This window comes from Myripristis murdjan, chromosome 24 (assembly GCF_902150065.1).
Source record: "Myripristis murdjan chromosome 24, fMyrMur1.1, whole genome shotgun sequence".
NCBI classification, from domain to species: domain Eukaryota; kingdom Metazoa; phylum Chordata; class Actinopteri; order Holocentriformes; family Holocentridae; genus Myripristis; species Myripristis murdjan.
Genome location: NC_044003.1, coordinates 28,131,452 through 28,146,438, shown reverse-complemented (window position 1 = coordinate 28,146,438; position 14,987 = coordinate 28,131,452). Strand labels below are relative to the sequence as shown.

General features: G+C 40.1%; 1 protein-coding gene across 5 annotated transcripts in view; it reads right to left on the bottom strand.

The window, feature by feature from the left end:
* fam184ab (family with sequence similarity 184 member Ab) overlaps positions 1-14,987 on the bottom strand; it is a 213,530-nt gene that overhangs the window by 51,577 nt on the left and 146,966 nt on the right. For all 5 annotated transcript variants that reach the window (XM_030046618.1, XM_030046617.1, XM_030046615.1 and 2 more), the window contains one exon: positions 13,299-13,511. In XM_030046618.1, coding sequence (XP_029902478.1) covers positions 13,299-13,511 — 213 coding nt within the window. The remainder of the gene's footprint in view (positions 1-13,298; positions 13,512-14,987) is intronic.

Here is a 14,987-nt window from a genome sequence, read left to right as displayed (position 1 = left end):
TTAATTGTTTGCTTGTTTGTTTGAGTCATGACAGCGAGTGTGAAGCCTCTGCAGAACGACAATGAAGTCATCACTTACCACAATGAAGCTTTTGGACAAATAAAACCATTACTTTGTCTGTTTTACAGTTAAAGAAAAAAAACACCCTAAAGTGGTTTGCAGACTCCATAAATCCTGTTGTAATTCAATGGGTTCTGGCCATGTCCCTATCAGAGATGATTTACTGATCATTTAGCCTTTAGCACTACTTAACACTATTTCTGAACCATCAGTGTGCGTGTGGTGGTGTGGCTTCTCCTCACTACATTGTCCTATTTAGGTTTTTCATGTGAAATATACTATAACTGAGGCTTAATTGGAAGTGGTTTTCATGGAAATGATCTTGATTGAATATTATCTGTAGTATGCGATAAGGATTATTCTCAACATTACTGAATCAATATCTTTCAAAAATAACATGATCTGGAAGACAGTCTAAATATACTGCCTCTGATAGAAACATATGCCCATTACCAAAGTTTCAAGTAGCTATATGATACATATGTCTTGCAAAGTGGCACAGATAACTGGTAGGGAAAATGATTTCAGAGTTCTAAAATGTGTAGTATGATAATACAAAGTCTATATATGTTATAGATATTATAATGAGAATCACTGGTATTGTCCTTTAAGCATCAAACAAGGGGTTAGTTCTTCATTTTATTCTTCTCTGTCTGAGTGAGGCCACTGTACCCATCACCTGCAGAACAACTTTTTGAAAGCATGCCAGGCCTCAAGTGGACCAGTGGCACTGAGGATGTGGGACCCAGTCCACCTTTGCCAAATAAGTCCTAAATGCGTCTGTCCAAATGTCCCAATCCTTCTTAGAGAGCACACATAGAGTTATGTGCTGCAAGTTTTCCTGAACAGTACATGAAATAATGCTTACCCTGCTGAAAGATCTGTTATCGGACAATCTGATGAGATCAACAGTAGTCTGAGATTTATCACAAACATGCGTCAGCTCAACACTCAACTGAGTCACACCAAAGGATTTACAGAGGATTGGAAAAGCACTGTAGGTGGAACATGTTATATCAGTATGTCTCATCGGGCCCCCAAGATGTTTTAGAGGGAAAGGGAAAAAAACAAACAAACAAAAAAATTTCTATGATAAACTGAAATAACAAAGTAATGATTATGATAAATTATGATAAATTAATTAGACCTAGCGCTACAAACTATCAATCAGCTGGAGGTAGACTCAGCTGGAAGTCAAGGAAATGTTAATGTTAATGTTAGTTTAGTAAACATGCTATCAAAAAAGTGAAAGGCTGACATGGATTGTTGAATTTTTCCAGAAAGATGGAGAGAGCAGTATTTTCTTGTGGGAGGTAAATGACAAACCTGTCTGCTGTATATCTGTTTAATTTCTTTCATCTGCTAATTCTACATTATGTGTTATTTTCATGAGCCAACATGCAGTTTTTCAGTGATTGGTTAGCTACAAATTGATTGATTTTAAAATAATAAATTAGAAAGTAGTCTAAAATATTCATGTGTTGACTCAAGTCATATTGATATTAGCAAAGAAATCCGGCCCCCGTGAGGTCTAATTTGAACAAATGTGGCCCGCTACCTAGTATGAGCCTGACACCCCTCAGTTAAATCAATATTAAAATCTGCTAAAAGAACACACTCTCTCAGCTGGAGAGCGCAGCCTCCAGGCTGTCTTGAAATCTGTTCTGCTTCTGAGGGGGAAGCAGATACAAACAAAAAAGGTCATCACAAAATAAGTGCTGGAATGTATTGAGCATTACAGACTGATGATGATACAAAACAGTGTGAGGGGATCTGAGGATGCAATGCAGTTGGCTGATAGATTTTAGAAGCTATAATACTATTTAAACACTCCACAGATCCACATTATGAGTCAAATGCACTGTACAAGATTACAATTTATCTAAATGGCTTTCAAAATAAGCCAAACTGTCAGTTGGCACCACCAAAAGAACTTGCTTAAATATGAGCAGTAAATAAATGAGTCATAGAAGAAAATGTGTTTTCCATTACATAGCACATTAATACACTTTCATGAGATATTATCCTGTGATTAATTAACAAATAAATGAGTTGAACAGAAGTTGGCAATCAAACAATGGAAGCGCTTACAAGCTAGATTGCAACAAAAGAACTGGAGAATAATTCATCACAGTGGCTGCAGACAAAATATACAAAAAATCCCACTAAGACAAGTGAATCAAAAGCAAATTATATTGCATATACTTGGCATAACCTGTTTCTCTGTCGTCTGTCACTATGGACTTGTTCACACCTGGTGTTTTGTATCCAGATATATCCAGATTGTGTCTAAATTTAGTTGAGACGGGCTATAGTTATATGCAAATGCTTGCTACATCACTTCTGTTCATTTCTATTCCTGTGCCCCGTGCTCAAAATCATAACAGCACAGACGGCTTCCACCACAGACCATGTTTCAGACCATTTATTTTTATGGACTTTTTGAATTTTTGAGAGGTTGATATTGTGGAAATGAACACATAGACCATCTCACAGAGATGGCGGAGTTGACAGGCGGTTTTTCATTGCAGCAGGGGGCAAATAAATGCATCCCAGGACACCTCCAAATCTGGCTCGAGTGATCAGATCTCAACACGTCTTCAAAACGTTTTGAGTGCATTCAGATCTGTATTTAGCACTACTTACGATCGGTTCACCCACAACTGACATTAATGCCAAGTCTTGACAGCGCTGATGTCATTCATTTGCTGACAACACACATAGCAAAGAATAGAACAGAATAGAGTACAATAGAATAGTTTTGCAAGAATAGCAGCTTTGCCAGTCCAGACATGACTTGTACTAGTAAAACTGCTAGTAGAATCAACTGGTAAAAGTCAAATTTACTCAGACTGTTACAGAGAAGAAAGAAGAATGTAATACTACATTTGTATTAACACAGTTAAGCACAAATATAGTCCATCTGGCTAGTATCTGATGCGATGCTTATGGAGAGCCTAAAAAAATCTTTGATGGGTGTAATCCCAATGTCCTTAAATGTGCACTATGAGATTTCAGATCCAATCAACGATCCAAACACTAATGAGTACTTTGTGGAGACTGTTTGAGACATAATGACATGAATCAATAGCAACTCATGGACGCCAGCTGCGTTGCTATTTTCAGCCCTTTTGTTACCAAAATCTGTGCGGGACTCAAGCTCTTCCTTCTGCTTCCCCTGCTGTTTAAAAGAAGCACTCTCTCCCTCCTCCAATTCCTGAAAATTCACAATGGAGGAACCCATGAAGTGAATGAGTGCAACAACTGAGGCAAGTGCTGGCACTGAGCCCCAAAGACCACAATCTGAGTCAGAAATAGAACATGATGAGAAATGTAACAAAACACGCCACGGTTGGTTTCGCCACGCTATCAGCCTGCAAGCACACGGCTTAGCAAAGTTTGTCCTTGGTTGGCCTCTGTATGGCTGTGATGTATACTTCTGGAGGGGATGGGAGACAGGGCTGCTGTTGCTGCTCTCAGTAATATTTGGTCACATGAAACTGCATGGTGCATTCAAGTCAGTTCAACTTTATTTTCTCCTTTTTGCATGAAAAAGGTAGAAATTGATTTTGGGCTTGCATGTTTCAAAAGTTTAAGTATAGTAAATATTACTAACTTCCAAAAACATTCAGAAATAGATGTTTTGTGGATTGTATCAACCCTGTCCTGCTTTATAAACCTGCATGCACCGCACTACAGATCACCGAATGTGAAATCTGTCAATACCACTATTTGATTCAAAGACAGTATGAAATTGCACTCGTATTTGGGTCATAATCTTCAAATTTCTGAGTTGGCACAAAATTGTAAAAAAAAAAGCTCACAACTATCATCTTCACTTAAAAACAAACTAAAATCCCAATAATACAACAATAATCCCAACAGTAATCCCAACAATAATCCCTTGATTTTACCGGCAGCTGGTAGTGATGTGAGAGGTTGTGTTCTCGCGTGAGTTTTGTACTTTCAGTTCGGCTTCACTCTGAGGACAGTAGAGCATTTTATACTTTTGTTCTGACTACAGTTCTAAGAAACGGACACAATAAACACAATAAACAAACACTGTAAACAATGTAAAACGTACCGCTCTACGTGGTCACTGAAGAATTCTTAATAACTCTGTGCCGATGTTACCTCAGACAAAAGTATTAGAAGGAAATGAAAAATGCATCTACCGCCACCTGCTTCCACCCTGTGCAGTGGACGAGTGAGGTTTGTTGAAATCCCCACAAGCGACCATCGAACAATTGTCAAATAGCTGTCTGTGTATATCGAACAGCATTTTTCCCTGAAATGCCTATCCGTAATGGATTTCCTGTTTGTTTGCTTTTTGTTAAGACTTTATGGATTGAAATTTTTATTGATGTCCTCAAAGGTAGCGCGAAAGATATTCTGTTTTCCAGGATGTAGAAGGCACATGAATTCATTTCATGCTGTCTTTGAGTGAATTACTCTTTAATGACTCAAATGACATCTTAAGACGCCAGCAGATGAAGCTGCTGAGACAGTAAACATGTTACTTATTTCCGATTTAATTTAAACGCGTGTATCAATTATTATTAATGAAAAAGAATTCATTGAATGGTGTAAAAATTGGCTGTAATGCTGGTACTCACTCCTCTCCTCTACCATGTTTATCTGCAGCAGCCTGGTTGCTAAATATTCACTCCATTACCGGCCAATCAATATTCATTAATATTCATTGATTCATTAATTCACTCAAGCCAGCGGGAGAAAACATGTGGCAGATGAAACTCTTTCACTGGCTAAAGGCGATGATCCTGATACCACCAGAGAGGGAGGGAAAGAGAGAGAGAAGATATGAGTGCAGGGTTCCTACTGTGGTCTGGCTGTAAAATGAATTTTCCATGTCTTTGAAGGCTGCGGTCTGTTTCCATGCCAAGTGGGCTAAAAAACATCTAATGCAATTAATGTGTAAATGAGCTGGAAATACCTGTGAAGTGACATATTTGTATAATTCCCTGAAATTCCCTGACTTCCGCAGAGAGGTCATGAACTTCCTTGACTTTCCCTGTCTTGAATACACCTCTGAAAATCGCAAAATACCAGGAATCCCATGGCCAGTGGCAAGCCTGTGAGTATCTCTGTTAACACTGCAAAAAACAATAAAACTGGAACCGAAAATGATTCTAATTATCTCCCAGCTGATAATACAAGGACTTCCAATTAGAGCTGAACAAAGAAAAAAAAAATTAGCTGGCTGATAGTGCCTGTGGGGTTTCAGCACCAGTCTACATTCTGGTGTTAGCCAGGCTGACAAACATGCATTTTGAATTCCCTGACTTAAGTCCGACTGGCATAATGTTATCATAGCAAACTAACCACATCCATGGAGCTAAGGATTGACTTTTACTTTTGATGTTCAGATAAGTAACACGCAGTCTGCTGTTTGTAGTGTGAATTTAAAATAAAAAGAAATAAAACCTCTCAATATCAAAGTCCGCCCATGGGCTCCTGGGGTTCAAGAGGGATTCCCAGGGTTAACATCCATGAGTCCTTAGGCAACACAGGGATTCTTGTCCTGCTGCTAAAATTGCTCTCATCCTGAGAGTGCAGGCCAAAGAAATGAAGTCTCAGAAATAAGTGAGACAGAGTAGGTAAAGTGAATCTTGCTGATCTCTTCATGCACGCTTATTGCTTCCACTTGCGGCTTTATGTATGGCAAAGTCTGGGAGTTAAATTAGGTTATGGGAGTGCGTGTGTGGAGGGGATTTGTAACAACTTTATTACTCCCTTGATTTGACTGTCTCCTTGCATTGAACAGAAAACACCAATCTGTGTACGCTCTCCTTTCCCTCCCCCCGACCAGACAAACACACACAAAACATTCACACACGCACTCACAAATGATCCCTCTTATGCTTCCACTTCTGATAATTGAGTTTGCTTGCCCCACTGCTGACAGAAATATAATCACCCCGCTGCCATAAAAGCTCTGCTGAAAACTTTTAATACTTTCTTTCCTCCTTCATGAGTGGAGACAATAAGGTGATCCACTTTCCAGTAACTTAACGTCTAGGCAAAGCCCACCAGCTCTTGAGACAAATGTGTGCTTTCAGGAGGAGAGGAGGAGGCGAGCGAGGGAAGAATATACATTTCTACAGCAGTCAGTTTGGGGTTTTTTTGGAAAGGAAAATAATATCATGACTGTTCCGCCAATTTCATGAGTACTGTGTGACTCAGAGATGATATTCATTTTACTGCGTGAACCCCATGCAGACACACATACGTGCACACACAATCATACACACTTGTGCACAAAGAGTTGTGGAAAAACGCTTTAAAAGGACACTGTGCTGCCTCACCTCTGATCTGCCTTCAGCATTAAAATAATTACAGATGTCAATATGTGAAGGGCTTTTGAATTAAGATGTATAGCTGATCAAAATCAAGCTTGACTGTGAAATGAAAGGATTAGTGTTGAAGAACATTTTCTTGGCAAACTGAGGGGTGTGCATAATGTGTGTGTGTGTGTGTGTGTGAGTGTATATTTTGATTTTACAGATCGGAATCAGAGAGCTGTCAGTATTCTTCATACAGAAGCTATCTGCCGTTAGAAAGACTGAGTAATGATGGTGATGACTCACTGCCACGCTAACCTTGACTCTGACAAGGCTCAGGGTATTGGATTTAAATGTCAAGGTTGGTTTTTCTTGAGCTTCTCGCACTGACAGACAGGAGAGAAAGGCTGCAGCTCTTGGTTTGTGTTCATTTATAAAAGTACTGGATGATTCTTTTAAATCATTCAAATGGTAATGACAATCTGTGGCAATCTGGTGGTGATGGCATGCTGTTCCAAGTTGGATTAGACCGGTGGCTGCTCACCATGTGCTATCAGGGACCAAGAGTCTGCTGGTTTCCCTTCTCAACACTATTAACCTCTTTTCAGCACAAACAGTTCTGGCTCTTCAACCAGTTCTGCTCAGATTCTTGGAACCAACCAGTCCAGCATCGCTGTGGCTGAATTCAGCCCTGTCCAGCACCATTTCTCACTGGGTGCTTTTTGGAGTCTCTGAACACTGTACTCTGTACCCAGCCTTCGCCAATTCTTCAGCAATTTCAAGACGCAATTAACTTTTTCTAGTATTCCCTTCCATCTTTCTCTGAAATTCAGGAGATGTCCAGATTGAAAGCAATAGTTTTGTTTCTTTGACAGACTGCCGGATGCTCTTCAATATCTCCATCATCTGCATCTTTGCCTGTAGAATAATACATGCCCACTCTTGTTATCATCACAATTCTCACTTTTGGTCCCACTATTTTTTGGTTCCAGCCAGGAACAAACTTTTCTGGTGTCACAACAATTTATTTTTGGTGTACATGCCCAGAGTGGTTCAAAAATAGGTTCGTGAAACAGAAAAACACTTTGGTGTTGGTCAAAAAGGCCTATGTATGATTTCACTACATGGTTGGGAACCACGTGGTTCAACCAATATACTGGTATGCAGATATAATGGACATATAAGCTGTTGCCTAACAACTATTATATGTCTTTTAGCTCTGAAAAGCCTTGTTGACTTATTTAACACTAAGACAGATCCAGCCACTTTGTGAAGTTGCTGCTGAATATTTTTTTTTTACTTCATTCTGTTTTCTCTTGCTTGCCCTAGCATACATTATTAACATACTGAGGTACAATGTGAATGCAACAGGAAACTCACATTTGTTCTCCTAATTCTATGGTTCGACAATGACATTTTTTTTTATTTACAAATTCTTTCCACATATCTCCATTATATTAAAGTGTTAACTCAGATTCTTACCCATATAGTGAAGTTTGTTTTTCTGTGTGAATGTGACACATTGACCTTGTTTGGTCCATTAAAACCTTCCCTGTCATGAGAACAGCCTCACCTCTACGTATGTCTCTCTCTCATTTATTTTTATTTACTTTAGGGACAATTCAAGAACAAATGTATTGATATAAATATGCACAGTGTGTTTCCATGAAATGCACACGGAGTGAGCAGAGAAAAAAGACCAGATACTCAAACTGTTGCTACAGGTCTACATGAACACCATAGAACTTGAATGGAGTAACAGTCCCTGTATGGCAATTATAGTTCTTTGCTATGACAACAGTTCTGAAGCTTGTAAAGTGTGTCACGCTTGCTTGAGAACTATGCAGATATGTTGTGCTGTTTGAATCTGTGTGCCCTTCTGTGACACACACTATCAAAGGTCAACTTAAATCTGGAGACAAGGTTAGTGTAATACCCGCAAAGATTTTGCTTCTCCTATTAGCTCCTCCAGTCAACATCTGCAAGCTAACAAACCCAGCCAGTAAGCATCATCAAACACGCATTTTACATAATCAGTTCCTTAAATGCCACAGTATTGTAGTTTAGCCCAATATTACTGGAGAAGAAAAGTTTTAAACTGCCATCATCTGAAATGCCTCAGAGACTCTGTGACTCACCAGAAGTCAGTTTATATAGAATCTAGCCCAGTACCAAGGCAAATGTACACATAATGGTCCCCACTCCAAGCATCCTGGTATGCTGATTTGAATGGGAACAACAGTTCTACTCCACTCAAGTTATGTGGTGTTCACAGTTCAAACCATTGACATGGCTGCTAAAAAGGAAGCAGGCTATGCTACACAGTCACCTGTTCTGGATCCTGTGTGAAAACACCCTTAGAAAACAGTGATGAGGATAGAGGTGTGTCAGTGTAGTAATGGAGTGGTCATGCTGCAAACTGCTTACTGAATATCATCACTAGGCGGACACACTGCATGATGTTGTGTAACACAACAGTTGGCACTATATACTTCTGTATGTGGAGTGATGGTAAACTTGACATTTAAACTTTAGTAGACAATATGTTGGGTGAGAGTATTCCACTATTTATGTACATACTCCTGTTCCTCCAGTCAGTGATCTCTGTTCATCCTTATCCTGATTCTTGTACATCCCAACTGTTTGTCTCCTCCTCTTATCCACTTTAAGCAGAGGGCTGCCAGAGATTAAAATGAGATTAAGAGAGACTGACAGAGATTAAAATGAGATTAAAAGAAAACGGAGATTGCATAAAATGCCACAATAATGAAGGCACAATACTATACAAACTGATGGAATGTAATTATGGTCCAAACAGGCCTTCACAGATATTTGCCTGGCTTTGACTCTTCAAACATGCATTCTTTGGGACTTTAATCATTGCAGTAATGTATGATTTAAAACTAAAAATATTAAAACTGGACAGTATAAATAAAATAAAATGATAACTTGCTATTAGCACTTGCTGTTTACTAGTATATAACCATCCCTTTCTAGAGTGTAGTGCATGATAATGATAAAAAATACAACAGCTATCACAGGGAAGTATGGAGTACTGCAAAAACATGTCTTTGTGTTGACAGAGGGTCGAAATGGAAAGAAGTTTTCAAAAAAATAAAAACTTTATGTGCATTTGGTCGTAGCTTTAGATTGTTTTGGGGCTGAAACGATTCCTTGAGGAACTCAGATAATTCAATTACTAAAAAATTCACTGCTTCAAAGCTTAGTTTCATCTGTAGGACTCCATACGGCGGGATGTGGAGTGCATGGATGATAATTACTGAGACACAAACACGGGATTTGACTGTGTGGATTGCAAACTGTGGCAGTGAGATGGACGAAGGCAGAGGAAGCACAACTGAAGAGCGAGAAGGCAGGCTCATGTGGAATGCAGCAGAGAGTGTGTAAACTTTGGGACCTATTGTGACAACCAGTGTTTTTTCAACAACCACGCCCTGACAACAACTACAAATATTCAATATCTCCACTCAAGATGTAGATGTTGAATATTTTATTGCATTTATGCACAGTGATGCCTCCTCTGTCTCCACTGACAATTACCACATTTACTCCCTGCTCTATTTGAAATGAATGACAAATGGTGGCTTACAATGATTAAGTGGCTGCCTGTGTGAGCACTTGGTTTCTCCACCATGCAGTCACCTGGGGAAACAGACTGCTGTGCCGGGGGGCTTCACCTGCCAGCAAGGCTTCGCTCTCGGCTTCAGCTGCGGCTGCGACCTCCCCCTCCCCCCCTTGTCTGTTTCTGTACGCTGACGTCCTGCACACTGTGTTCCTGCTCAAACAGGCAGCCCCAAATATCTGACTCCAAAAGACCATCAGATAAGTGATTTTCTGCCGTGTGCTTCGCGGTATCGACACATTCCACTGTTTTCAAGACTCACTTGCTTCTAATGCTCATGAGCAAAACAAAGACGGTATGGTGCACCACTCTCTCCATTTGTCGATAGTTCTGCCCAAGGTGCAGATGATGAAAATTTTGTTATTCGGTGTTGGAAGAAATCATATTTCACAGCTGCTGGGGTGAGCCCAAGACACAGAAGAAATCACTCCTTTGTATGTGTGTTTCATACAGAAACACAACACCAAAGACTGATAAGAGTTTGAGTTGAAAATTTCTGAAATGTTCCTTTAATTGAATTACTGTTCTCTTTTGACTTATCTGTGTATCCTCTGAAAAAGACAAAGATACAAAGTACAATGCATTCATTAATATTAATGTCGTCCGAGGGGTGGGGAGGGCAAAATTCCTGTAGAGGTTTATTAAAGAAAAATGACTAAATAACAAAATATGAACTATTAAAAAACAACAGGAATGGCATGCTGTGTCTTAGAAAATCAAAGGAATGACTGGCTCAAGCAGCAGAAACTGCCTTCATGTTCAACATTATGCAAAACCACGTCACACTAACCACAGTATCAGAGGCTGCTGGTAGCACACAAAGGCAGTCACGAGAAATGCTGATAAGCTGCAGGCTACATGGGAACAAGCAATTTTCACTCCGTTTTCACTCAGAGATAGGCCTGTGTTATCTGTTTTCACTCAACTATTTTGTCCTCATAATGCAGTTCACCGGGAGATCAAGAGGACGCTCAGAGTCAAGAAATATCTACCAGGCTTTGTAGTCTCTCCTTGGTCTTGCCTTGGGCTGAGGAACACCACTGTGAATGTGTGTGTGTGTGTGTGTGTGTGTGTAGACTGAAGCGTGATAACATTTAATCAATCCAGCTCACTAGTCTCAATGAACTTTTAAATCGTCAAAATGATAGTGACTGCTCAAAGAATAATTAAGCCAGAATGACGAGAATAACAAATTTAAAGCTCTGTGAAACAATTTCAAATACTCATAAATACATTCGGACTAGTTGTTCTGAAAAGTCATTTGAATAAGAGCAGAGCTAGTTCAGTCAGGAAACTCCAGTACCATCAGCTGACTGGTTTTTGACTAGCATCATTTCAACCTCCTCCTCCCAGCTCCACCTGTTCACATCTGTTTTTATGTTCTAGGGGAGACTGCATTTATCCCTATGAAATACATATATGTAGCAGTGATTTCTGAAACTAAATGTGTGAAGCAGCAGCTAACATAAATGTAGATCTAGTGTAGTATCTAATAAATACATGTCGTCTGAGTGAGTTGTCCTAACTGAACTTATGATGCCATCTTATGTTATCTAACTGGACCAACTTATAAGAAATCATCTTCATTCCACATTAAAACAACTTATTTTGTTGCCCTAAGAGGTAAACACGCAGTAAAATATGCTTGTTCACTTAACCTCAGTTACATCAAGACAATGCTGCTATAATGGTTAAGGTTAGGGAAAGGTCAGGGTTAAGGTTAAGGGTTAAGGGTGGTAGTGAACGCTACCTAAAAATGAACACTGCTCCTGCTTGAATTTGAACTCTGGCCAGCTGAGTGAAAGTCGTATTGATGAACCCATGCAGCAGCCCACCAGCTGCTAAACTGGTGGACTTTGTTGCTGCCCTAACACTACACCATAGTGTCATTATTTACAGGGCTGCCAGGGGTTGCTTAACTTTAAAACGTAACTAAGGGTCATAATAAGCTGCTGTGCAAGCAACCTATGAGGTTGTTTTTGCTGGAGGACAGTCTCTTCCCAGCAGGATGCTATTCCTGTCTTTTAGAAGGTAGCATGTGTGACCACACTAAAACAATTATATTTGACCTTAATCTCTAGGTAGCTTGACATTGACCAGCTAAGCTCAACCAATCAAGTGCCATACAATGATTTCCTTAAAATTGATTCAAGGTAATTCCACATAAATTACTGTGCTGTGCATGTGGCCAGGTTAGGCTTCATGATAAAGTTTCTCCGTATACAATAAGAAGAGATCCAGCACTGGACGGGTGCGGAAACCGAGCAAGCCCTCAGTATAACATAATCACAATGTGTGAAATTAAATTACAACAACAGCAACAACAACAAAAAAAGACAACAAGAATTTATCATTTTAATTACTCATAACTCCAAATTCCCCAAATTCACATTTTGATTTCTTTACTGATATTTGTACAAGTACACTGGAAAGCTTGCACAGTCAATCAGTTCTAGTAGTCAGATTTAATAAATAAATAAATAATGTATATCAAATAACATAATAATAATAAAAGTAATGTAAAAGAAAAACAACAGACATAAATAGTGACTAGAAGAGTGCACTCAGAAGATTGCAGTGCTGAAAAAAGTACTTGAGTGTCTGATGTAGTTTTTGATGGGTCATTTTTCATTATAGATATCTTTTCTTTGATTATCTGAGATTAGAACTGAGCATAGCGTAAGGTCAGGCAGGCCACAAGTCAAACTAAGCCTGCCCCTCATTAGCTAATGGCCAGCTGATCTCAAAGCAGCCCTCATAAGCTGATGGCTCCATTCTTTGCATTCAATCGGTAAATCACATACTGGGCAGCCTATTGAAACTGCATTTGCTGCTTTCTCTGCATGTCGCTGTATAAACGTACCATGACCCCGGCACGTCCTTCACATGCCATGTCTTCATTAATGCCAGAGCACCACAGTTTTTTTGGAACAAGGCTCTGTTGTAGAAAGCAGCAGTGCTCCGTTGCTTTCTGCAGCCTTCCTGGTCAACACTTTCAAACCATGGTTAAGTAACTTATTTGGCAGGGACCTTTGAGGAACCTGCCAGCCACTGTAACTGAGGACCAGCAGAGATCTTTGACTACACTAGAAAATAGTTCTACTGTTGATCATTTTTTAAAAATACATATACCATTGAAATTGAATTGCTGTTTTATGGAACAACTGGAGTGGATAAAGGCAGTTATTTTCAAAACTGTTAGCTGGAGATAAGCTAACGGTTAGCATTTGGAGCATCTAGTCAGTGAATGAAATAATGTGTTTGTCTGTGTTTGTATGTTGCCCACCACTTACCTTCAGGTCATGCTGCCGGGCATGCTCCATGTCCTGCATGGCACAACAGTGGGCCTCCTGCAGGCGCTGCTGTCGCCTCTGGTGCTCCGTCTGCAGCTCGTCCAGCTGCAGCCTCAGGTGCTCCCTCTCCTGGCTGAACTGGTGCTGCAGCTGTTGCAACGACGTCTGGGACTGGGACAGCTGCATCTCCAGACTCTGTTTCAGCAGGGAGATCTGGGTACAGACAGATGGATAGAGAGAGGGGGAGAGAGAGCGAGAGGGAGAGGACATGGATGAGTGTCTGGACTTCCAAATAGCAGCCGAACTGTTATTGAGAGATCTATGTAAAAACAGATGGAGGGAGAGGAAACAGTCGTTCCTATAGTGTTGGACTGGTGCTGTGTAGGTGACAGCAACTGGGACAGTCAATTCCCCAGCCTCTGCTTTAATATTTACTTCAGCACAAACATACACAACATGTAAGAAAAACAGATGGGGGGAGGGAGAAACAAGAGGAATAAGTGAATGCATGCTGTCTCCAGGGATTTGCATCTCCATGCAGCAGAGAGTTTTTGGAGAGGAGGGTAAAGAGGGGTGGCAGGCAATTAGCCTTGAACAAACACGATCACATTATGGGGTGTGCAGCTCTTTTTAAGGTTTCTAGTAATTAGGGTTTTTACTTTTTGAAATAAAAATTTGTTAGCAATTCTAGCCAGCACATCACCATGCTTTGGCTAAGGTTGCAGCAGAGTAAATTTATCTCCACATGTAAAAGTGAACTCCTCAGAAGCAACTTGTAATGCATGGTCAGATAGAGGCCACACAATGTTTCACAGTAGTTTTACTAGCCATGAAGGGACAAGGGATGAACTGGGCAAAAGCAGGAGAAATTTAGGATTAGATGCATTATTGGAGCAACAAATGATGTACTGCCATTACTCAAACCACAACTAGATGAAGACCACATGTTGTTTGTGTTAAGAAACAGCAACATGTTTCTGAGTTGTAGGTGACTGAACTTGTTGGCATAATCAGCAGAGAAGTCCTTGGCAGCAGTAATCTGAGAGGACAAATTTCAGGAGGGAGAACCCAGTGCATCAAACTGACTTTGTAGGTGAAAGTGAAAAAGTCACAAACAAGTGCTGCTGAGCTGACATAAGTTAGATCAGCTGGGTCTTAATGTATGAATTCCTTAAAACCCATATATGTGAAATCTGATGAACTGATGAAGAGAAAGGAGCTTGTGAAGGAATTCATTGATTAAAACATCTTGGGTATCAGCTGCAGTGTGTGGATTCTGTTTTTCAGTGCTTTGCATTATGTCTGTTACCTTATTAAAGACTGGAAAGGGCATGTTTTTTACACTGCTAGGACGACCAAGGGACTGCTAAAAGTGAAAAGACATTGACAGATTCTTTATACACATTCCCACTAGAGATAGTTAGCACCAGCCTAAGACTGGAGCCAGCTCTCAGCTGTCTACTTTTATAGCTTACCATACTATAGGGAGATGGGATAAAGAGGAAGATGAAACATGTACAATAAAAGAAAGAAGCTTAGATACTCTGAGAAAGTAGCTGAGGCTTTGGAGAGCCAGTGTATACCCTATGGAAGTTGGGTGGTGTGCGTTTATCGTGGCATCTATTACTTTACTTTAGGATTCATGGTCAGGGATTACAGCAGGCAACAAAGGATGCTTCTCAAGGAACC